Source organism: Rhineura floridana, chromosome 17 (assembly GCF_030035675.1).
Source record: "Rhineura floridana isolate rRhiFlo1 chromosome 17, rRhiFlo1.hap2, whole genome shotgun sequence".
In the NCBI taxonomy this organism is placed as follows: Eukaryota; Metazoa; Chordata; class Lepidosauria; order Squamata; family Rhineuridae; genus Rhineura; species Rhineura floridana.
In genome coordinates, this window is record NC_084496.1 from 27001256 (window position 1) to 27024283 (window position 23028).

General features: G+C 45.6%; 1 protein-coding gene across 4 annotated transcripts in view; it reads right to left on the reverse strand.

Moving 5' to 3' along the window:
* Positions 1-8698: 8698 nt before the first annotated feature.
* TMEM184A (transmembrane protein 184A) overlaps positions 8699-23028 on the reverse strand; it is a 32329-nt gene continuing 17999 nt past the window's right edge. For 3 of the 4 annotated variants that reach the window (XM_061599417.1, XM_061599416.1, XM_061599419.1), the window contains 8 exons: positions 22315-22338; positions 21948-22113; positions 17631-17721; positions 17426-17501; positions 15794-15885; positions 13432-13601; positions 12835-13029; positions 8699-11229 (listed from right to left, as the gene is read on the reverse strand). In XM_061599417.1, coding sequence (XP_061455401.1) covers positions 10985-11229; positions 12835-13029; positions 13432-13601; positions 15794-15885; positions 17426-17501; positions 17631-17721; positions 21948-22113; positions 22315-22338 — 1059 coding nt within the window. In that variant the 3' untranslated portion in view covers positions 8699-10984. The remainder of the gene's footprint in view (positions 11230-12834; positions 13030-13431; positions 13602-15793; positions 15886-17425; positions 17502-17630; positions 17722-21947; positions 22114-22314; positions 22339-23028) is intronic. The other variant, XM_061599418.1, reaches the window with a different exon arrangement.

Below are 23028 nucleotides of genomic sequence, written 5' to 3' on the forward strand. Positions count from 1 at the left end.
AGATAAAAGAGGGAGGAGCCTGAGACTTGGGGATAAAATGGGCAAGCGGAAGTCCCCTGTGATGCCTCGTTAGATGAACCACCATTCTAGACTGCTGGTGTAAGATTGAACATTTTGAATGCTTTTTCAATATCCACATAGAATACTCGCACACACATATGCCCCAAGTGAGCATGTCAAAAGAAAAAACCTGCCCTAGAGTTTTTCCATGATGTGCTCCTTTTGGAGGATGGGGGCCTTTTATATGGGGGAAGCATTCATACACCTAGTGCTCCACCTGTAGTATGTAACCCTATATACGTATTACAGGGCTAGAGAACTTGCAAAATGGGGCTCCACCATTATATATTACAGGTGGATCACTAAGTGTATGAATGCTTCCACCTATTCCCCCATTTGCGATGTGGGTTTGAACTGTGGCAGGCCAGTATCTTACTGGTGGCAATTGAAAACCCTGAATATGTTTCCAGATAGCCAACACTAGGAAGAGGAATAGCTCCAGTTGTGTCCCTTCCACTCCTTGGGTCTGTGTGCATCCTTCTACAGGAGCAATATCCTGCCTGACACACCACTTGTACCATTATCATTGCTGGTAGTAAGTGGAGACCACACTCCCTTACAGGAGTTAGTAACACTGATGGTATATCACCAGTGGCAGTTGGGTGAATGTTATAGCACAGGGCCTTTGCCATCGCTAATACGTGCCCAGCGCTTGCTATGGAAATGCTCTCCCATGCCATCTAATAGTGTTAGCTAACCGCTAACACCTACTGTGTTAGAGTTAACAAGACTGCAGTCTTGCAACGACGTAAGGAAAACAAAACAAAAGCCAACTTTCAGCCATTTAAGATTTGCATTCATACCAGCCTACTGCTTCGGTGGCTTGTTGTTGAGTCTTGAGATGTGACTTTAGGATTACCTCATTTCTTTCCAGGCCTCACATTACCCTCTAGAAGGCAAGTTGATGTCCTGTGTTTAATCCATGCTTCTTTTGACCCCCTCAGCAAATGCTGAGGAAGAAAAAAAAACCTTCTCTATATATTGCTTTTATTTCCTGTAAAATGTATTTTGGAAAATCCCTGCATCTCTGCAAGCTTCTTGAGTTCTTAAAGCAGAGAAAGGGTTTAGATTTTTTGCACTGTTGGAGCTTTGAAAAGCAAATAGAATTGGCCAGTGTGGGCTTAATGATGCCTGAATTCTTCATAATCTCGCCTGCCCTGCCCCAGAATTTGTCCTTAAGCAGGAAACAGCTGTCCACTACAGTCTCAGGCCATCTCATAGGTCAGGATGGGGAACATATGGACCTCCAGATGTTGCTGGACTACAGCTCCCATCATCCCTGATGGTTAGCCATACTGGCTAAGGCAGATGGGAGGTATTTAACAACACCTGGAGGGCCACATATTCCCCATTCCAGTCATAGCCAACGCCCTAAAAATGAGAGGGTAGCGTTAACCTCCGTTTCATCCTAGAGACAAGAAAGGCTAGACTCTCACATAGCCCTGCACTTCAGGTTCCTGGTTGAAAGCTTCCATATATAGGCATCACCATCCAAAGGAGCAGCTCTATTCACCCCTCAAACTGTTGGGGGGGAGGGGTCCCCATTTGGCTGTCACTGGTTGCCCTGCAAATGGCTACACCTAATTAGTAGTGCTAGAGCCCCATTGATGTGCAGTTTATGAGTTTCCTTATCTCTTTGTTTCATGGGGTTTCCTTTCTGTCGGAATAAGAAAAAGAAGCCTAACCAGTTTTTGTGTAGTGCTTCCTTGCAACTGAGCTCTAGTTGTTGGAAAGTAGGCCGGAGGTGTGGACAAGTAATTGCAGCTTAAAAAAAACACCTGGTAGGAGATGCTTCAACAACAATAGCTTTGTTGAAATTGTGTTTGTGACTAGTGGAATTAAGGTTTCACCCTTAGAGTTTATCCCTTGGTACCTGTGTGTTTGCGGCCAGCTAGTTGCTGCTTACCACCCATAGGGTAGTTGCCAGAAGCCAGCCTATCTCTCTGTTGTTAGAACCCTCAGTAGGTGGTATATGGCCATGTTGGGCCTCTATTTCTTTACCTTTACTGTTCTCATAGTCATTGCCAGTCTTTGTGTTTTCCTCCCAGCAACTCCCGATACCCCAGTCTTGGCAGTTATGCTTCTTCAGGATACTGCATGTGTCTGGATGGATATCCTAAGGAAACATAGGGATCAACCCCTCTCATGCCAGGAGCAACTGGACAGGCTGCATCAGGGATGGGGAACATCTGTGGCCTTCCAGATGTTGTTGGACTCCACCAGCCCCCAGCCAGCATGGCCAACAGCCAGGGATACTGGAAGTTATAGTCTGGCAACATCTGGAGGTCCACAGATGTTCCCAGTCCCTGGGTGATGGTCCTGGGGCAGTGGGTCAAAAAGACAGAGTTGGTCTGCCCTGTAATTTCTAGGGGGAATTTGCCCTAGATAAGACATTAGGCTGAGGCTACCCCTCACAGATTATCTCCGTAGTTAATTTGGGAGCAGCTTCTGTGGGGTAAAATGACAACCCCAAAACCCAGGACTGTGTACCTTTGCAGTTTGATCAGAAGGAAGAAGCTGAAGGCATAATTAAAGCCGTCGTTACCATAGTCATGGTAGGTAATCCATATTGGATATCATTAAGGACCATGTGGAAATATTTGAGACACACACATATAGAAACGTATATATAAATATATATATAGATATATATAATAAATACATAATTATATACATTTTATCATACAGATTTTTGTAAGATATTGCGTGGGGTTTTTTTAGTGTGGTATATTGTCAGTTTTCTTTAAAAAAAAAAACCTGCTTCTGAGACGAGTCAAAATGACATGCAGTTGTTGATGGAAGCAATACGAAAGCTTTTAAAAATGTTTTTCACCTACTTTTTGGCAACTGTGGCAGAAGCCAGTGCTCTCCATTTGAAGCACCCTCCTCCAAGGACAAAAAGGGGGGAGAATGTTGCAGAAGCCCCTGTCCCCCGGGAATGGGAGGTAAGGAAGGCCTGAGTGAATTGTGCCATAGATCACCAAAGGAGCCACACAAGGAATGCGTATCCTTAGACTGTCTTCTGCACGCATATATACCTCCTGCTTTAGGGGCACATCCCGCCTTACACAATCCCTACATGGAAGGCACTTGTGTATGGGAAATAAAGTGCAACCCATGTGTGTAAACCACCATTACGTACAATGTGTGCATGTGTCTTTGGGGTGCATTATTCATGTGGCAAAAGCCCCAAGGGTTGCAGGCCAACTTTTAATAAACCATGAAATATCCTTACATGTATTCTGCTTGTCACCTTTCACTGCTGTCACTTTTGTTTCTCTCTATCTTAAAAGAGGATCAGTGTATTTTGGGTTTCCCAAATCGTTGGGGTGGGGTGGGGGTGTCACTCCCAGCTCCTGTTCATTCAGTGAGGTTTCCACTAGAACTCCCAGGTGGTTTGTGGCCCAGTAGTCAGATTTATCTGTCTCCCATCCTGCCTTTAATGGTGCTACAAATCCAGCCCCTTGGGGTATCTATCCTGCCTCAGTGTCAGCTCACCTTCACATGAGTTTAGTGATTCACTTTTGTCTGCCAGGTCTAGAGCTTCTTTGCCTCTCCAGCTTTCAGAATGTGTTAGAAGTACATGCATATACCCTAATACGCTGTGTGTTTAGTCCACATTGAGCATCACGTACCATTTGTGTTGCCAGTGTCTGTTTTGTTTTTCACTAGGGCTGCATTCTCTCCCTCTCCCCCTCCCCCCTTAATACCTTCCTCAGTCCTAGTTCATCCAAGAGGGGTAAATGACAGGGCTGATTGGAAACATCCCATGGACTTATTCCAGTCCACAAGCAGCCGACTCGATTGTCCTGATCTCTGCTGCTGTTTGGCCAGACCAACTGCCCTCATGGGAAGTCGAGTGTAGTAATGGAAGTGTTGCATACATTAGGCAGACTGCCAAGTTGGTAGCATTCTAGACTGTACCAGGTACCAGGTGATGGTGGAAGATTAAAATTCTGAATGTGCTGAAAGCTGCCCACATCCAATGAACTAACACATCAGGAAGAAGATCATGCTAAATCTTTCTCCCTGCTAGCTTGCTATATGCAGGGAGTTGGATTTTTAAAAATAAAATATGGAGCATTTTTTTAAAAAAAATCTACCTCACACAAGTGGTGCTGTCCAGAATTCTGATCGGCCTCAGTCTGCATAATGTAGCCTTTGCCAACCTGGAGCCCTCCAGATGTTGTTGGGCTCTGACTCCCATCATCCCCAGGCGGCATGTACAAGGATGATGGGAGTTGTAGTCCGACAGCATCTGGTTGGGAAAGACTGATGTAACGCATGCAATGGCACTTAGATGTTTGAAAGCTGATGAGCTGGATTGTTCAATTTTGCAGTCAAGGATGTGTGTGTGGAAGTTTCTGAGAAACGGATAGCTGGAGCCATCAGCAGTGAGGCTCCTTAATGGGGAAAATGAGAAGGGAATTCAGGTTCCTGGTGTGGCTAAAGCCAAGAAAAATCCCTTTTCCTCCCTACCCATTCAAAGCTTTTAAGCTTTATGACTATTTGGTTTTAATTTTTAAGATTCCATGCCCCCATCTCCATACATACACACTTCAGTGCCCTGGAGCCTGCTTCCACCGATGGTAGGGCATAAGGCTTCTCTTCCCCATTGCCACCCATCCTTGAAAAATTGCTAAAAACTCTTATTGGGTTTTCTTTTTATTACCTGTCTGTTCTGTCTTCTGTGGTTTTACTTGATTAATTTCATTTCAATATTTATTTTTGTGTGCTGCTTTTTTATTATGAAATAAATTATTGATATATCAAGTAATGTGGGTGCCTGTTTTGTAAGGCATATACACTGTGTGTGTGCGTGTGTGTGTCCGATCTACTTTTCCTCTTTTGACAAAAAATAAAACAATGTTAATTTATTGCTGTAAATGTTAAGCTGCAGTGACTGGTTTTGAGGTTATTTTGTACCTTTCCAATAAAGCGTTTTCTGGTTTCAGATTTCATCTGGTCTGTGATCAGTATGTTCAGAGCTTGGGATCTTAAGATGCTTTCCTCATAGTATTCTGCAAAGGCATTGGGCTAGAAATTCATGGACAAAGCTGGAATTGCTGCAGGGCCATTCCTCCCACAGCTAAAGAGGGCTATGTGGAGGAAATAGTTTAACTAAAATGAACACAAATTGCAGCTGGCAGTTTTGGTCCATTTGGGGAATCCAAAAATCACAGCAGAGTCATTCCTTTCTTAGGAGTAATTAAATTGCCAACCACTCAGGATCAAGCTTTCCAGTTCTCCAGCAATCACCTTCATGGTGTGCCTCTGAATAAGGAAGAATTGCACTGGCTACCTATTGGCTACCAGTCTAAGCTCAAGGTTCTGGTTTTGGTGTACAAAGCCCTATACAGCTTGGGACCAGGATACCTAAAAGACCATCTTACCCCTTATATACCCAGTTGATCACTGTGCTCTGCAGGTGAGGGCCTCCTGCAGATACTATCTTATCAGGAGGTCCGTTCCACACAACATAGGAAACGGACCTTTAGTGTTGTGGCGCCTACCTTTAGGAGTTTCCTCCCCTTAAATATTAAGCAGGCACCATCTCTGTTATCTTTTCGGTGCCTACTGAAGACCTTCCTCTTTGAACAAACCTTATCCCAGTCTGCATCTGTGTTGGAATTGCTTTTTAAGATGTTTTTAAAGTTTTTTTTAAAAATATGTTTTGTTGCAATATATGTTAGTCTGTTTTTATGATGTTTTAGAGTGTTTTTAGTGCTTTTGTTTGCCACCCTGGGCTCCAACTGGAAGGGCAGGATATAAATTTAATAAATAAATAACAGTGGGCGGGGGAGTGGCTGTTGTGCTTATGTCCTACCTGTGGGCTTCCTGTTGGCATGTGTCTGGCCACTTCGTGCTGTTGGACAAGATGGGCCTTTGGTCTGATCTAGCAAGGGTTCTCCCCATACAGTATGGCCCCTCTCATACTGTGGGTTACGTTCCAGACCCCAGCCTAAAAGCAAAACCCGCCTAAAAGCGGAACTCCATCAATAAAATGGTGCCCGACGCCCAAAAAATGCCGTAAAAGCGGAACAAGCGCCGTATGAGTGGGGCCTTACTCTAATTTTAGCCGCTGTATTAGCAGAATGCCAAAAAGTGGGGCCCTACTGTATTAAGCAAAACTATTGGGACGAGAGGGAAGAGAGTAGAAAGCTGGTGGAAAAACCCAAAGGGCTTCAACTTGTAACAATTTTAGGCTGGAGTGCAGGAATTGCCATGCACACGTAATGAGACTGTACTAGATGCAAAACAAAATTCAGGTTCTGGTAAGGGCTGCTAGGGGGAAGACACAATTGTCTTCCCTGTATTTTAAAAACCTAACACAAAAACCCAGCCGTTACTCAAGCTGTGTGTCCAGCACCAAGTGGAAGGCAGAGTCCCTCGTGAGGCAGAGAGCAGAAGTAGAAATGCAGTAGCTTTCATATCAGAAAGGCTAGAACAGGAGTTGGGAATCCTCTGGCCCAAGGACCACACGTGGCCCTCCAGGCTTCTGCATCTGGCCCTTGGCACTCTCCCCAAGCCACACCGCTCGCTGGCTCTGCCCCACGTTTTCCTTCAGTTCTTTCGCCAGGCTGGAATGCGTCACTGAACTGTGCTAATGCCTCTTGCTTGCCTGTTTGGAGAGGTGCCTCTGACGTTTGCGGTGGCAAGTTCGCAGTGACTGTGCGAAGGTAAGAGTCGCATCCGTTGCTATTACTGGCGTGCATCCCCCAGGAGGGTTGCCCATCAGTGAATGCAGCCCTTAGGCTGGAAATGCACGTTTCCACAGCCCTGAGCTAAAAGCATTTGGTGCTCTTTAAGGTGAGAGAGAAAATGATAAAAGAGGAGGGACAGTGCCAATTTGTAAAATTCTGCATGGTGTGGCTACAGAGGAGGAATAGCTGCTCCCATGCTAGCAGAACTCAAGGTCCTACAATTAAATGGGCAGGCAGTAGATTCGGGACAGGCAAAATGCTTCACAGAACCCACATTTTTTATGGAACTCCCTGTCACAAATTGTGGTACTATGAGCATACCTCAGGGATGCTGAAACTAGCCCTCCATATGTTGTTGGGACTCCCCAACTCCCATCAGCTTTAGCCAGCATGCCTAATGCCCAGGGATGATGGAAGCTGTAGTCCAAGAAGAGCTGGAGTGTCACAGGTATCCCAGCCCTAGCACAGATGGTTGTAAAAGAAGCTGGAAGGGAGGTCTATTAGCTGTCGTGGCTAAATGGAACTTCCATGTTCAGATGCAGCATGCCACTGAATACCAGTTGCTTGGGAGGCTACAGGAGGGCTGTTTTCAAGACCTGGAGGCAGCTGATTGGCCAGTGTGGACAATGGGATGCTGAACTAGATGGACCATCAGTCTGATCCAACAGGGCTCTCCTTACATTCTTAGTGGCTATGGCCATGGCCATGAGGCTTGCAGCAATTCCCTTCGAGGAATGAAAGGGGTGGTGCCCTTCAGTCTGGCCCACCAGTAAAATGGTTTACTAATCAGGGCACTAGAATGGCAAATACTACCACTGACAACCCCTTTGCTCCACCCATCAGTAAAATAGGACCTTGCTGGGTCCTGGCTGTACCACTTCAAATTGTGGCTAGAACATCTTACAACTGAATGCTTGTCCACTAATCTTTCCACATAGAAAACTAGATAAATCAGGGATCTAACCCTGACATGCTTGCTTTTTGTGTGCAGGGCACAGTCAAATGATTTAGTTTATTCTTCACTTGTGAAGTACCTTGGTAGTATTGCATAAATCCTTTTAATGACAGTCACAATGACAATACTTTGGCCACCGACCAAAAATTGCACTTGTGGAGAACTAAGCATTAACACAGTTGCTGAGGGCCAGACTGGACATTTACACTGAAATGAAATGGACTGCTCTCAAGTCGATTCCGACTTATGGCGACCCTACGAATAGGGTTTTCATGGTAAGCGGTATTCAGAGAGGCTTTACTATTGCCTTCCTCTGAGGCTGAGAGGCAGTGACTGGCCCAAGGTCACCCAGTCAGCTTCATGGCTGTGTGGGGATTCGAACCTTGGTCTCCCAGGTTGTAGTCCAACACTCTAACCACTACACCGGCTCTCAATTTACACTAGGAACCTGTAATTACAATTTTAAAAAAACTTAATAAGCAGCACAATGTGGCTACTTGGGAAATTGAGGAACTGACACTCTGAAAGATAGTGCTCAGTCCAGTCTAGATTGCTCTGCCTACCTCAGCTGCAGAGCTTGAAGAGATCACATGTACTCTTACCTATCTCTCCCTACCCCCAGGTGGATTTAAAAGCACCTGTTGGGTGGGGGGATTTATATCAGGAAAGGGCAAAGGGTGATTGCGTTGTTATATCTCATCTTTCCTCCAAGGAGCTCTAGCTGACAGAAATGGTTCCCTTCCTCCCCATTTTATCCTCACAAATAAGCCTGCATGGTATGTTAGGGATGGAAAGTTCTGTCAGTTTTGGTTCTCCTTTTCTCATTTTCCCAATCTTAAATTCAGCAGTCCATATTTCTATAGCAATTTACGATTTTTTTTAAAAAAAAAAATCCTTATGAAAATTCTCCAACATTTTAGTTTGAATTTCACCTAATACACACTTTTTTGTAGGCAGTTTTGACTCAGGTACACAGAAATTGACTTTTGTTTTACTTTATTAGAAAAGAGGTTTTTTATATCAATAATTTAAAATTTACAAGTTTACAGTTATACTCCCAGCAGTCACCACCTCTCGGTAAAAGATGCAACATCCAAAGCAGAAAGTATTACATACATTTATCACAGCACAGGGGAAACATGCTGTTCCAAACAGCAGCTGAAGACCCCTTTACAGCAACCCTCAGACACAATTAAAAACACCAATACCGAACATCCAGGTAATCATTAGGAAAGAGGGGTTCTCCAGTGAAGGCCTACCAACAACCTGAAGCTCTCTTGTGTAGTTTCACATAAAAGATCACCTCTTTTAGCACAGTTGGCTTGTCATATAACCCTTTCAAAGCAGCCTTTGGGTCCTCAGAATGTTGTTGGACTACAACTCCCATCAGCCCAGCCAGCATTGCAGATGGTCAGGAATGATGGGAACTGCAGTCCAGCAACATCTGGGGACCGAAAGGTTGAGAACGGCTGAGCTGAAGGAATTCCTAGCCTTGCTTAGAGCAGCCTTCTCCAGCCAGATGCACTCCAGATGTTTTGGACTACCACTCCCATCATCCTTGGCCATGAGGTTAGGGAAGGCTGGATTAGAGAAAGGATCGTTAATGGGTAGGCACTGCACCATTAAATGGGCTGATTCCGACACTGCTGGAAACGTTTGGGCAACAGGACATAAATGGCATCGAAAGTGCCTGCATTAATTTTATTTATACTTACACCTACAGACACACATTGCTGCATGATCCAGGGAGTTTGATGCTACTCCTTTGGAGAGGGAAGGAGCCATGCTGCAGCAACTCCCACACTGCTCAGAGAGTGACCCCCTGTGCCACATACAAGGGACCATGCTTCATGTACCTGTGGTTGCCCAAAACACACTTGCCAAACCTATTGCATCATGGTGGGTCGTTGGTCATCCTTTCCGTGGGTACAACATGACATAGTTTGGGACATACAGCCATGCATGTGCTTGCCACTCCCTACAATCCACCCCCTTTGGGGGAGGGTTTATAGCAGGGATAGCCAACGTGGCATGCTTCCGGTGTAGGACTCCATGTCTCATCATCTCTGACCACTGGCCATGCCGGCTGGGCTGATGGGGAGTTGAAAGTCCAATGTCTGGAGGACCACAGCTTCCCCATGTTCTCCCATGGCCTGCACTCCAAAATTATATTGTTCTCAGAAGGAAGGGGGGAGGTGTAGACAGTCCTGATCTCCCCCTCCCCCCAAATGTGTTGGATTTCTAAAATGATGGGTGTGAGAACTGAGGCTGCGCTGAGGGCTTTTAAAACCCAGGAAGGATTTCTGCCTGTATTTTTCTACGTGTGGGCAAGCTATTGTCCACATCAAGCAACAGTTTCACATTTCTTCCAGATACTGGGCCAAAATTCCTGATCCACAGTGGGTTAGTTTCACTAAAATGCTTTTACCAAGACAGCTTTTGGTTCTACCACCATCTCCTATTTTTAAAATTATTTTTGGACAAAAAGTTTTTCCTCTAGCACCAAAAAAGAGACTAGGATTAGCAACTTTAAAACTTTCTTGCAGTCTTGTTTCGCTGTATAAAGAGTTCCTATCCCTACCACCACCACCAACTTTCAGGCTGATGGTGGAAAGAGGAAAGTAGCAGTCACAATCATCACCTCAAGGACTTCCCCCGGATTCCTGTATATTAACTCCCACAGCCAGATCCATTTGGCAGATCCAGATTGCCTTCAATACAACTTACGTTTCATTACTCCCAATGGAACTGAACGCTGACTACTGCTGTTAGAGGGCATCGTTTTCATTCAGTTGATCCCACTCTCCTGCTCTTTCCCTGTTCCTACAAGACAAGGTTTCTCCCCCTCCCCTCCAGATTTGGGCCCAGAGCTGTTGGTCAGTCCTACCAAGAAGTTTTGTCGTTTTGCTGTCTTTCACCAGCAAGAGAGAAGAAGGCGGCATTCTAAGCCATCTTGCAGAACCTCTTGGAAATCTCTCTGGACCATGCAGCCATTTTGGCCCTACCAGCAATTCCCAAAAGCAGGAGGAAATGGATCACATAATGTGTGTAGCATGAAGACCAAGGGAGGCTGGGGAAACCAGCCTTCCAAGTAGTTGAGCCTTCTTAGGACATTGGCCAACTGAGCAGGGATGCCTCCGTTTTCTCCATCAGCGAGCCCCATCTGACATGGTCCATGGCAACTGAAGTGTAGGGAGGCAAGGAGGTTTTTCCTTAAAAAAAACCCAACCAACACCACCAGAGTTCCCCTCCTGCGAGGTGTACCTTATTGCTCATCGTCAGAGATTATCAACACCCTTTTCTCAATGTTCTTCCTCTTCTTGCCATGTTGGCTATCTGCTTTGGGCTCCATGTGCCCGTTCTGTCCGGACTCGCCAGCTTCCTGCATGGACTGCTGTGTGTACTGCTGGTACGCTGGGGAGAAGTTGTGTATGGTATCCTGGACAATATCCTGAGGGCTTATGGTCTCCTTCAGCCCACTGGAGATGCTCTGCATCGGGGCAAGGTTTGCTGGAAACAGGAGGGGGTGGAATCATGTAAGTGTGCCTTTCTGTGGAAGAGGCTAAGAAAATGCTTCCCATAAAGCAGCCTGCCCTGCCCCGGTCCCTCCAGATGTTGGCGGGCTCCAACTCCAACCATGCCTGTCAATTGGCCATGCTAAATAGGGCTGATGGGAGTTGGAGTCCAACAATATCTGGAGGGCACCAGGATGGGGAAAGCTGCCATAAAGTGAAATCATTGGCGCAAACCTTAAAAAGCAGTGCTATATGTCCATTCGGTTCCTACTTTTTGATCACCAGGTATTCAAAGAGGCTCAAAACATTTTAAAATAGGAAGTTTGTCTTACCTAGCCTATTTCTTCCAAATATGGCATAGCATATTCCTTCCTCGTCACTTTATAATAATTTAAGGAAAGAATTACACCATTGTGCTCACAGCTCCAAAGACTATTCCAAAAACAGAATGGTATGCTTCCTAAGAGCTCCTGACCCTTAGGCATCACCCTTAGACGGCTGCCGCAAAGCTCTTGCAGTATCTCAGGATCCAACTTTTGGTGAGCTATAGATCCCGGAGTTTTACTGCACTATTTTGAATTTATTAATTGACATAAAAGCTGTAAGAAGAACTTCAGACACCAGAGTAGGCTGCACCAATGTACCCTTGGCCAAAGAAGCGGGTTGTCAGTGCCCTAATACAGCAGCAACTTCTTCCTGCAGTACTGATTCCCTGACGACTACTCTCTCATTTGTCCTTGCCCAGAAAAAAATAAAAACCTCAATTGCGAGAAGCATTTAAGTAGACTCAGAATTATACAAGTGTAGTTAATATGCAAGGCTTATATATGGTGCAAAAGCTGGAATTTCACAATCTGGAAAGAGACCTTTTTTATGTAATGGCAGGGGTCAGTTCACACAAGCACATTCTGCGCTTGAGTACCATATCGTAATTCAAGTGATGATAAGGACAGGGTAAAGAAAACCCCGAGTCTAGTCTGGAGCTTGTGTCAGCTCATCCACCTATCAATCACCTGTCATTCAAATGATCACCTGGTCACCTGTCAATCAAATGATGTCATTATGATGCCACGTCATTAACAGGCAAGTGGTCCCAACCACCCATCAAAAATCCCTTGCAGGGGATCCCAAGCACCCGGGGAAGCTCAAAACAGAAGCCTGCAATTTAAAATGTAGGCTCTCTCCTCTCACTTCCCAGCACAGGGAAGAGGGGGGAATGAAGGGAAGGATTCTCTCTCTTCCTGCAGCTTTTTTTTCCTCACGTAGCTGAGTGGGGGGTAGCAGCGGCAGGGGTGGGATGGAATGAAGGTGAGAAAGAATTCTTCCCTTCATCCTGCATTTGCTGCTAAGCAGGACAAGTATGATGGCAGGGGTAGGGCCAAATGGGGAGAAGTGGGCAGCCACAGTTGGTCTGTGGGCTGGAGGTGCCCCACCCCTGCATTCTAGAAGCAGCCTTCTCCAACCTTATACACTCCAGATGTTTTAGACTATAAGTCCCATTGGCCCCAGTCAGTATAGGAGATGCAGTCCAAAACAGCTGGAGGGCCCCAGGTTGCAGAAGGCTGACTTAAAAGTCCAAAAGATTGTTTGGAATCATTACCTGTTGCATTGTCCTTCTCCTTGTACACCTGGCAGGTAAAAGCGTATCGGAGAGCAATGGAAGCAAAGAGCATTTCAATGCAGATTATGAAGTTCTGGTAGCCAGCAGCTACTGTCCCTGCCCCCACCATCTTCCCATCAATGATCTGAACCTCTGGGATCACCCCACATTTCTCCAGGATAGCCAGCAACATCCCTGTACAAAGTAAATATCAGAAAATTATCACCAATGCATGTCCTCGGTTGCTTGTTGGGTCATGTCAGCACATGTGGGTTTTCCACAGGTCCAAGGAGCAACCAAAGCTTCTCGGACCTACGGTTCTGCATGGCACCCGGCTCCCTTAAGCTGCATGATTTTGCCAACGGATTTAGCTACCAACTCTCAAGACATTCATTCATTCACTCCTATACCACCATTTCTCCAAGGAGCACACAACCACCCAATGAACTTAATGGTCGAGTGGGGATTTGAACCCTTATCTCCCAGATCCTAGTCCAACACTCTTAGTAATTACGCCACACTGGCTCTTCCCATATCCTGCTTGGTTAGAAGACAGAAGATGCTGCCCCTCTAAGCAATGGAAAGAGAGAAACTCACCTTGCCAAAAGGAGAGGAAGATGACTGCCTTGATAGTGAGGAATTTAAGGACCGGCTCAAAGGGGTGCAAGAGCTCCATGGTGGCAAAATAGAAAAGGAAAAGTGCGTAGAGGGCCAGGCTGACGGAGAAGTTGTAGATGATGGTGATGTAGAGGTAGCCACTGTGGATGCTGTGGAACAAAGAAGCACACAGAGGCACCATTTGTCAAAGAGTACCACAGATTGTTACAATGAAAGATCTCTGTGTGGGCACCACCAGCTGTCACTGAGGATGAGGCTGTAGCTCAGTGGCAGCGCATACGGTTTTGCATGCAGAAGGTCCCATGATAAGAAGAGGAGCCCTCCTGGATCAGGCCAAAGGCCCGTCTAATCCAGCATACTGCTTCCCATAGTGGCCAACCATGCACGGCTAGGAAGCCCATAAGCAGGACAGGAGTGCTCAGGATCCCCAGCAACTGGGATGTAGAGGCAGAGTGCCCCAAATACTGGAGGTAGCATACAGCCATCAAGACTAGCAGCCATTCATAGCTTTATCCTCCATGAATTTGTCTAACCCCCTTTTAAGTTGTCCAGGTTGGCAGCCATCACTACATCTTGTGGTGGCAAATTACAACTACGTGCTTTGTGAAGAAATATTTCTTTTTCTCGGTCCTGGATCTTCAACCATTCAGTTTCATCAGATGACCCCAGTTTCTGGTATTATAAGTAGGGGTGGGGGAGAATTTCACTAAAATCAAACTTGGCACTGGACTTCCTGATAACCTGCAGGCTCACTATCTTTGCGGACTGATTGTGAATGCTGTGAGTTTCCCTGGCTTTTCCTGACACAGATTTTTAAAAAAAAAAAACACATCAAACTTTGTTTTGCCTAAAGTAAACTGACCTGCCTGTGTCTTTGCTTTGCCCAGACTGTGCATTTGCTTTGATAATGTGAAATTGACCAGCCTGTGTATTTGTTTTGCTAACATGAAATTGACCAGCATGTGCCTTTGTTTTGCTAACATGAAATTGACCAGCATGTGCCTTTGTTTTGCTGAGATGAAACTGACCAGCATGCACCTTTGCTTTGCATTAAAGCAACCTCTTGCTTTCTCCCAGAGCTGGGAGGAAGGATCCAATATCATTTGGGAGGAGGAGGAAGGGATTGGGTGGATGGGCCCCAGGGTGCTTTCCTTTTTGAAAGGAAAACATTGATAACAATATCATTATTTTTTGGGAGGAGGAAAAAATTGGAAAGGTAACAGTAAAGGATAACGGGGGGAAAACTAATCCTTGATGGAATGCAACGGAACGGGCACCAACAGGTGGATCCTATCCCTAATTATGAGGTTCATATCCCCAATATCTGCTGCTGTCAGGTAGCAGGGCAGGAAATGGTTTTGCCTGAGATTCTGAAGAGCTGTTTTTATAGGAACATATAATGCTGCCTTATACTGAATCAGACCACTGATCCATCTAGCTCAGGGGTGGGGAACCTCCGGCCCATGGTCCAGTCTTGGCCTGCCAGCTTTTCCCATTTGGCCAATAAGGCTGGTTTGGGCAAGCCATGCCCACCCTTCCTACACCTGACATCATCTAGATTCTAGCTCAATATTGTCTTCACTGACTTTCAGCGGCTCTCCAGGGTTTCAAACGGGACGTTCCCAGCCACAGCTGGAGATGCCTGGGAATTGACCTGGGTCCTTCTGCATGCAAAGCAGATGCTCTGCCACTGGGCCCTGCCCTGTACCGGTTCATCAGAGCTGATGGTACTGGGCAAGACAAGCCGATGTTGTCATTCAGTAGAGGGCAGTTTCCTATGCTCCTTTCAATGAACAAAAAAGAAATCATTATTCATTGTGAACTAGAGCAATAGTGTGGTGCAGTGTTCTTCAGCCTTGGGTCCCCAGATGTTGATAGACTACAACTCCCATCATCACTGACCATGCTATCTGGAGATGATGGGGGCTGCAGTCCAACAACATCTGAAGTCCCAAGGTGGAAGAACAGTCGTGCAATGGATAAACCCATATGGTCTTAAGAAATTTAACCAAATCGCTAAACACATTAGTGGCCATTTTCATTCTTCTCTTACAACAGTTTTAGCAGCTTTTAATCATTAAGTTTTACTTTTCAGTGGACTGGCAGAGCAAAATGGTTTTATGTTTCTTAGCTGAACATTGTGCTAGTTTTAAATTGGATTTGTTTTGTGCATTTCAATGCCTTTCATCTTTTTACGTTGTCCTGAGCTTGTCTTCCTGCAAGGAAAACGGTCAACATGTTTTACCATGAAAACTGGAGGGTTGTCACATCCACCCCAGACCACAAACACTCATGTAGGCTGGCATCAGTTTCCAGCCCTTGCCCACCCCCTTCTTCTCACTTGAAGTCGCCATCGTGATATTTCCCAAAGGCTTGCAAGATGATGGTGATGATGGCCATAAGAGGCTTCACAATGCAGAACTGCAGCGTTGCCTGCAGGGATTGAACAGTCACGAATGAAGCATACCAAAGACAGTGAAAGTGTGTTACAGTCACATACTTCCTTCCCCCCCCATGCCCTTAATTTGATTTGATTTATTCAATTTCTTACCCACCTTTTACCATAAGGTTCCAGGTCAGGTTACAATAATAAAATACGCAATATAAAACAAAACAACCATAAAACAAGAAAAATGTAAAAGCAATTAAAAAGAGTTCCATGTATAAAAATATAAACATTTAAAAACAATTACAGATATAAAAACAGTTAAAAATCATTCCACTACAGATGCATAGTGGGATAAAGATCTCCACTTAACAGGCTTATTGGAAAAGGAAGATCTCCCAGTAGGTGCCAAAAAGATAACAGAAACAGTGGCTGTCTAATATTTAATGGGAGGGAATTCCCAAGGGTATGTACTGCTATATTGTGTGGAATGGATCTTCTGATAAGGCCCTCTCCTGCAAAGCAGAGTAAATAAGGGGTGAGCCAATCTTTTAGGTACCTGGTTCCAAGCTGTATAGGGCTTTTTACGCCAAAACCAGGACCTTGAATTTAGCCCGGTAGCTAACTGGCAGCCAGTGCAATTCTTTCAGCAGTGAGGTAACATGTTGGCAATATCCTGCCCCATTGAGCAGTTGAGTCACTCTAGTTTGCACTAGCTGCAGCTTCTGGGCAACCTCAAGGGCAGTCCCACATAGAGCTCATTTGCAGTAATCCAGGCTGAAGGTTACCAGTATGTGATCCCCTTCCATTATATACTCCTACTTCCCCAAAATGTCATTCTTAAGAGAGGGCAAAAAACAGGAGGTGCATGCTATAGTCTGTTTGCGCTCACTTCATCTCAGAAATGGGGGAACCCAGAGCCAAACCCCTACAATCTTAACAACCAGGCAAGTTCACATGGGAGCAGGCTAACCTTCAAGTAGGTGGCTTGTTAGCCCTTTGGGATACAGCAGCAATTCTCCCCTCCTCCCATTTCCTTGCTGGAAGAAATTTTAAGTCTCTTGGGCTTCAGCATACTTAGTAAACAGCTGGAGTTTACTCCAGAATTAAAAAAAAAAAATCCTGATTTCTCAGGAAGTTGGATTCTATACTTTTCAGCCTGAATTGAGACGATGGTTTCTTCTCCCACTGCAGGTGGTGAATTAACTGTACGTATGCTTCTCTTGTATATATTTCAGTTTTGCATAGAATTTTCATAGGTCATGCCTCTTGCATTTCATAACCAGTTGGCCTCCTAATTATGTTTATGCATGCACACACACACACACACACACACACACACACACACACACACACACACACACACACACACACACACACACTAATACAGGGTAAATAGTTTGTTTCTGATGAAATCCATAACAATTTGTGCTACTAGATCCAGTTGTTTTGCATTTTCTACAACAGTCTAACACACCTATCTCTCTGGAACGTATTAAACACACCTGAGATGAAAAATGCCCAGCTGCAGCCACAGGGACTGTCTCTCCCTATAAAACACAGCTATGCACCATGCAACTCTCTCACCTGCTTGCAAAATCTGAGGAATCCAATAGAATAGGACATCCCCTGTAAGCAGCAGGTTCCATAGAGGCAACTAGACCTAGGACAAGACAAGACAGTAGCCCATCAATGCAGGCTCACAGCCAGAAGGATACACTGCAGGGGAACATTGTCAACCAACGTGGAAAAGCAGAGATTTCAATACAAGCAGCCTAATACGTCAACTTACACAATGGGTTTCCCTCGAATTTCAGCCATGATGGTGCTCTCCCCACCGAGGTATTCAAAGCAAAGGCTCAAAAAGTTGTAGATCACAAATGCTGGCAGAGAGAAAGAGAGGAGATGCAATCACACAAGGCAATAAAAACACAGTCCACCATACAACTGAAGATGCATTTTTTGTATTCAATTTGTATCCCGCCCTTCCTCCCAATGGAGCCCAAGATGGCAAACATCAGAATGTTAAAACAGTACAATTTAAAATAAAAAATGTAAAACATTTTAAAACTATTTATAAACATTTACAATATCTAAACACATTTAAAAGCAATCACACACCCTCACCGTTATTAATTTCAAGGTTGCCATGGCCAGTATTTATCAGCCATCAAATGCCTGAGTACACAAGAATGTTTTTACATTTTTCCTGAAAGTCAGCAATGAGGGAGACAGACACACCTCACCAGAGAGGGCATTCCACAAATGGGTAACCACCACTGAGAAGGCCCTGCCATAAATCAGCACCTACTGGGCAGCAGCCAGAGACAGTACCACTAACAGGGCCTCCCCTGCTGATTGTATGGCCCAAGATGGTTGATATTAAGAACGTAAGAAGAGCCTGCTGGATCAGGCCAGTGGCCCATCTATTATTATTATTATTATTATTATCTTTATTTATACCCTGCCCTTTTTTCCAAACTGGAACTCAAGGCGGCTTGATAGCCCTGTCCTCCATGAATTTGTCTAATCTTCTTTTAAAGCCATCCAAGCTGGTGGCCATTACTGCATCTTGTGGGAGCAAATTCCTTAGTTTAACTACGCGCTGAGTAAAGAAGTACTTCCTTTTGTCTGTCCTGAATCTTCCAACGTTCAGCTTCTTTGAATGTCCACGAGTACTAGTATTATGAGAGAGGGAGAAGAACTTTTCTCTATCCACTTTCTCAATGCCATGCATAATTTTATACACTTCTATCATGTCTCCTCTGACCCGCCTTTTCTCTAAACTAAAAAGCCCCAAATGCTGCAACCTTTCCTCATAAGGGAGTCGCTCCATCCCCTTGATCATTCTGGTTGCCCTCTTCTGAACCTTTTCCAACTCTATAATAATTGGGGGAGTCGCTCCATTGGGTATGTGGAATTGGGCTCAATAACTCACTGGCATCCAATGCAGAGCTTTCAGGACTCATGACCACATGGTCCCTTTGGGCCGTCCCATTTATCAACCTATCAGCTTCATTCTGCACTAGCTGCAACCTTAGGGGTGTCTTCAAGGGCAGTCCCATGTAGAACCCATTATAGTAGTCTATGCAGGAGGTCACTCGAGCATGAGCAGCTGAGGGAGGCTTGGCAATCCAGGTCCATAGATTATAAAACTCATGGACAATGCAAATATGTAAAATGACCAGCGGAGCCTGCAACAAAATGTGTCATGCACTCCCTGATCCACATTCCAGCCACTCCTTTACCCTCCTGTTCTCCCCCCATCAGTCAGCGTTACAGATCCATCAAGCATGCTCAGTCCTCACTGGGATTTCTCCCCCCTCCCCACATTTTTGGCACTTCTGCAAACCTCAGGGTTCCTCCATGGCAGTTGAGGCCTCCCTCCTGCCAACGGGTAGTGCCACTGTGGCTACCTGAGCAATGACACTCCCAGCCTGAGTATCAGAAATAGAAGTGACAAGCAGGGTGCTGCAAGAAAACTGTTCACATTTCTCATTCCATTCCCCTCACCCTTCCAACAGTCAGTATTATACCCACTGAACATGCTCAGTCCACACTGGAATTTTTTTGGGGGGAGGTGAGGTAGGGTAGACATATGTCCAATCCCGACTGCATTATAATTCTTTTTAAAATTCTCCCCTGATGTCTGAGTGTGGCTCTCATCCATCCCTGGGGACAGTTTTTTTAAAAAAGGTTTTCATTGTGAGCCAGGAAGTACCCTATCCAGACAGCAAGAAGGTTCTTCATATTCTCTACAAATCTGTGTGCCGGTACTTCTGTTCCAGCCACTCTGTTCTATTATCCCCTCCCACACAGTTGTCAGATTTTTTCCTCTCGCTCACTCACTATTTCTTGCCACTGAGTTATTCTGGGGCTGTCTGTGAGAATTTTTTTCACCCCCTTAAGGTTTTTTAGGTCCTTAAAAAAAAATGCATCTGCAAAGTTTGGGGTTACCTAGAGCATACTGATCCCTTGCATGCCTGCGTGGTTTTGACTACATAAACACAAGCACCGGAAGACTCAAATTATATAAAAGGAACAATGAGAGGAACAGGCTCCATTGCACATTCATTCTATTTCTTGGACACAAAGACCTCTATTATGGCAGACCTAAAAGTCTGGAGAACAGTTCTTTAACACAGAGATGGGGAACCTGTGGCCCTCCAGTTGTCGCTGGACTACAACTCCTGCCATCCTTGACCATTGGCCATGCTGGCTGGGGCTGATGGGAGCTGGAGTCCAATGACACTGGGATGGCCTCAGGCTTCCCACTCCTGGCAACAACCCCATCCATATCCTAGCAGGAGGGTGAAGAGATAATATCGAATGAGTTACAACTGCTTCCTCCTGGCTTCACAGTTTGCATAACGGTTGCACATTCTCCTTCGCCAAATGCAGAGTCAACTGTCAGTCTTGCTCTCTCTGCCACGACCCCTCCCGTGTACTTCAGGAAGATCGGCTATCTTCCCTTAAAGAAAAACAACCAAGTTTCTTTTGGCACGTATGTTTTATATGCAGGCTGCAACCATTTCGCTTGCCACAGTGAGTAGGTCGTCTCCCTCGGAAGTGGAAATCCAGGTTCCTACCAAACCTGAAGCAGCAAAGGTGGGAGGTGATCACCCTGGCAATTAGCACAGTAGTTGCCTTGCCTTGGCCCCATCCTAGCTTTGAGGGGAAGGTCAGGAGAATTGCTTGGCAGCTACATGACCCATGGTCCAGGTGCAACTCTACCAGGCAGGGGCAAAAATCACAAGGTCTCCACCCAGAGCAAGAAAGGGAGGCTTCTTTGGTTGTTGCTGCTGCTGCATCAGAACATGATGGATTGCATTTGTATACCACCCCATAGCTGAAGCTTTCTGGGCGGTTTACAACAATTAAAAACATTAAAAACAAATATACAAATTTAAAAACACATTTTTAAAAAGCAATTCAGAAACACGTGCTAAAATGCCTGGGAGAAGAGGAAAGCCTTGACCTGGCACCAAAAAGATAACAGTGTTGGCATCAGGCACACCTCGTCAAGGAGATCATTCCATAATTTGGGGGCCACCATTGAGAAGGCCCTCTCCCTTGTTGCCATCCTCCGAGCTTCCCTCAGAGTAGGCACCCGGAGGAGGGCCTTTGATGTTGAGCGTAGTGTACAGGTGGGTTTGTGTCGGGAGTGGTGTTCCATCAAGTATTGTGGTCCTAAGCCATGTAAAGACATCTCTTCTAGGCCTCAGCCAAAGCCAGGAGGGAAAGAGGCAGGCAGCCCAGTGACCAACATTTTTGGCTAGGCGGCCAAGGCCAGCCAAAAAATTGACAGCCCCTCAAAACACAGGAAGCTGCCTTATACTGAATTAGACCATTGGTCCATGGAGCTCAGTACTGCGTATACTGGCTGGCAGTGGCCCTTCCGGGAGATGTCAGGGGTTGAACATGGAACCTTTCCCATGCAAAGTATGTACTGCCCCACTGAGCTACGGTCTTTCTCCTAGAAATAAGATTCCAGTCCTCATGGTTCTGAACAAAAGGCTGATTGAAAGAGGAACATCGGAAGCTGTCTTATGCCGAGTCAGATGGTAGGTCCACCGAGTTCAGTGTGGTCTACACTGACTGGCAGCAGTTCTCCGGGGGCTCAGACAGAGGTAGTTCCCAGCCCTACCTGGAGATGCCAGGGGTTGAACCTGGGACTTCCTGCATGCAAAGCATGGGTTCTGCTGAGAGCGATGGTCCTCTCCTGGTATACTTGAAAGGCTTCTCTACAGATTGGCTGGTAAATAAAAGGGAGGGAATGTCTTCAAGTGGCATATTTGCACTGAACACGAAAAGGGTCCTTTCGGTGTTCTAAACGTGTCTCTCTTCACCCACAATATCTCTGAACCACGTGCAGAACGTCTTGTGCAATCACCACAGAAGTGGTTCTCGAAAAAGGAGTAAACCCCTTGCTTCCATGTTTATTGCAAAAGAAACCCAACAATTTCAACACGCACAGGCCACTTGGGATTAAACGGTCCCACGTCTACTTTTTTGCCATAAAGTGGCAAAGAGAAATATCATCCTGCAATAGAATAAACCTTTTATCCGCCAAATTTCCTAGGAGGGCAGAAGCACAAACCAGGCTTACCTTCATAGCAGTCGCGCACTGAGTCAAAATAAACATAATATTGGTGGCTGCCTATCAGCAAAAGGCTAAGCCAGGAGTCGAAGGCATAGATGGGCACAATGAATAGGATGCGGATGATATAGCGTTGCTCATTAGGAATGGTGTAGCTTTTCAGGTGCAAGAAGATCTGGAAGAAAAGAAGCAGACAATGCTGTGAAAAAGCAAACTGCTACTAGAGCAGAACACAGAAAGCAAGTCAGGGTCTGAGGCCATTTTTGCAACTACTACCTTTGTAACAATGCATCTTCAGAAAAGGGTTAGATGAATCCATCAGTAATTATTGGCCATTAGTCACCAAATGGACGCTGCATATTGAGAATTAGCATACCTCTGAATACCAAATGCAAAGGATCTGGAAGGGTGTGGGGAAAGAAGAGACAAACAGAGCTCCTTTCATTCCTCCTTGTTAACTGCTTAGAAGCATCTGCTGGAGACAAAATAGTCCATAAAGCCAAGGAATTTCTTTCATATCTGGTGGAAGTGTAGGAAGGCTAAAGCATTCTGGCACATGGTAATAACAACTATTAAGGAAATGTTCCAAGTCCAGATAAGTGCAGAGCCACTATTGTGTCTTCTGAACTATATACAAGGTAACGCAAATATCAGAACTATATCAAACACAAATATTGTAAATATTAAAATGGTCCGCCCCAGGCGTCTGATGGATCCTGATGGATTCCTGAATGCGCTTGGGGATTCTCTGGAGCATGCACACAGCCACTCGGCTGAGACCCTGGTGGAGGGGTGGAATACCGCAATCGCCGGGGCATTAGACCGGGTGGCTCCGAAATGCCCTCTCCCCCTGAATAGAACTCAGACGGCACCATGGTTCACCCCACGGTTGCGAACTCTGAGGCGGGAGGTGAGACGGCTAGAGCGCTGGTGGCGGAAATCTCGCTCTGACGACAATCGGACACATGTTAGAGCGGCTGCGGCAGCCTATCATGTGGCAATAAGGGCAGCAAAGAAAGATTTTTATGCTGCCTCTATTGCATCTGCAGAGTGCTGTCCCAGGAGACTGTTCCAAGTGGTCCGGAGCCTG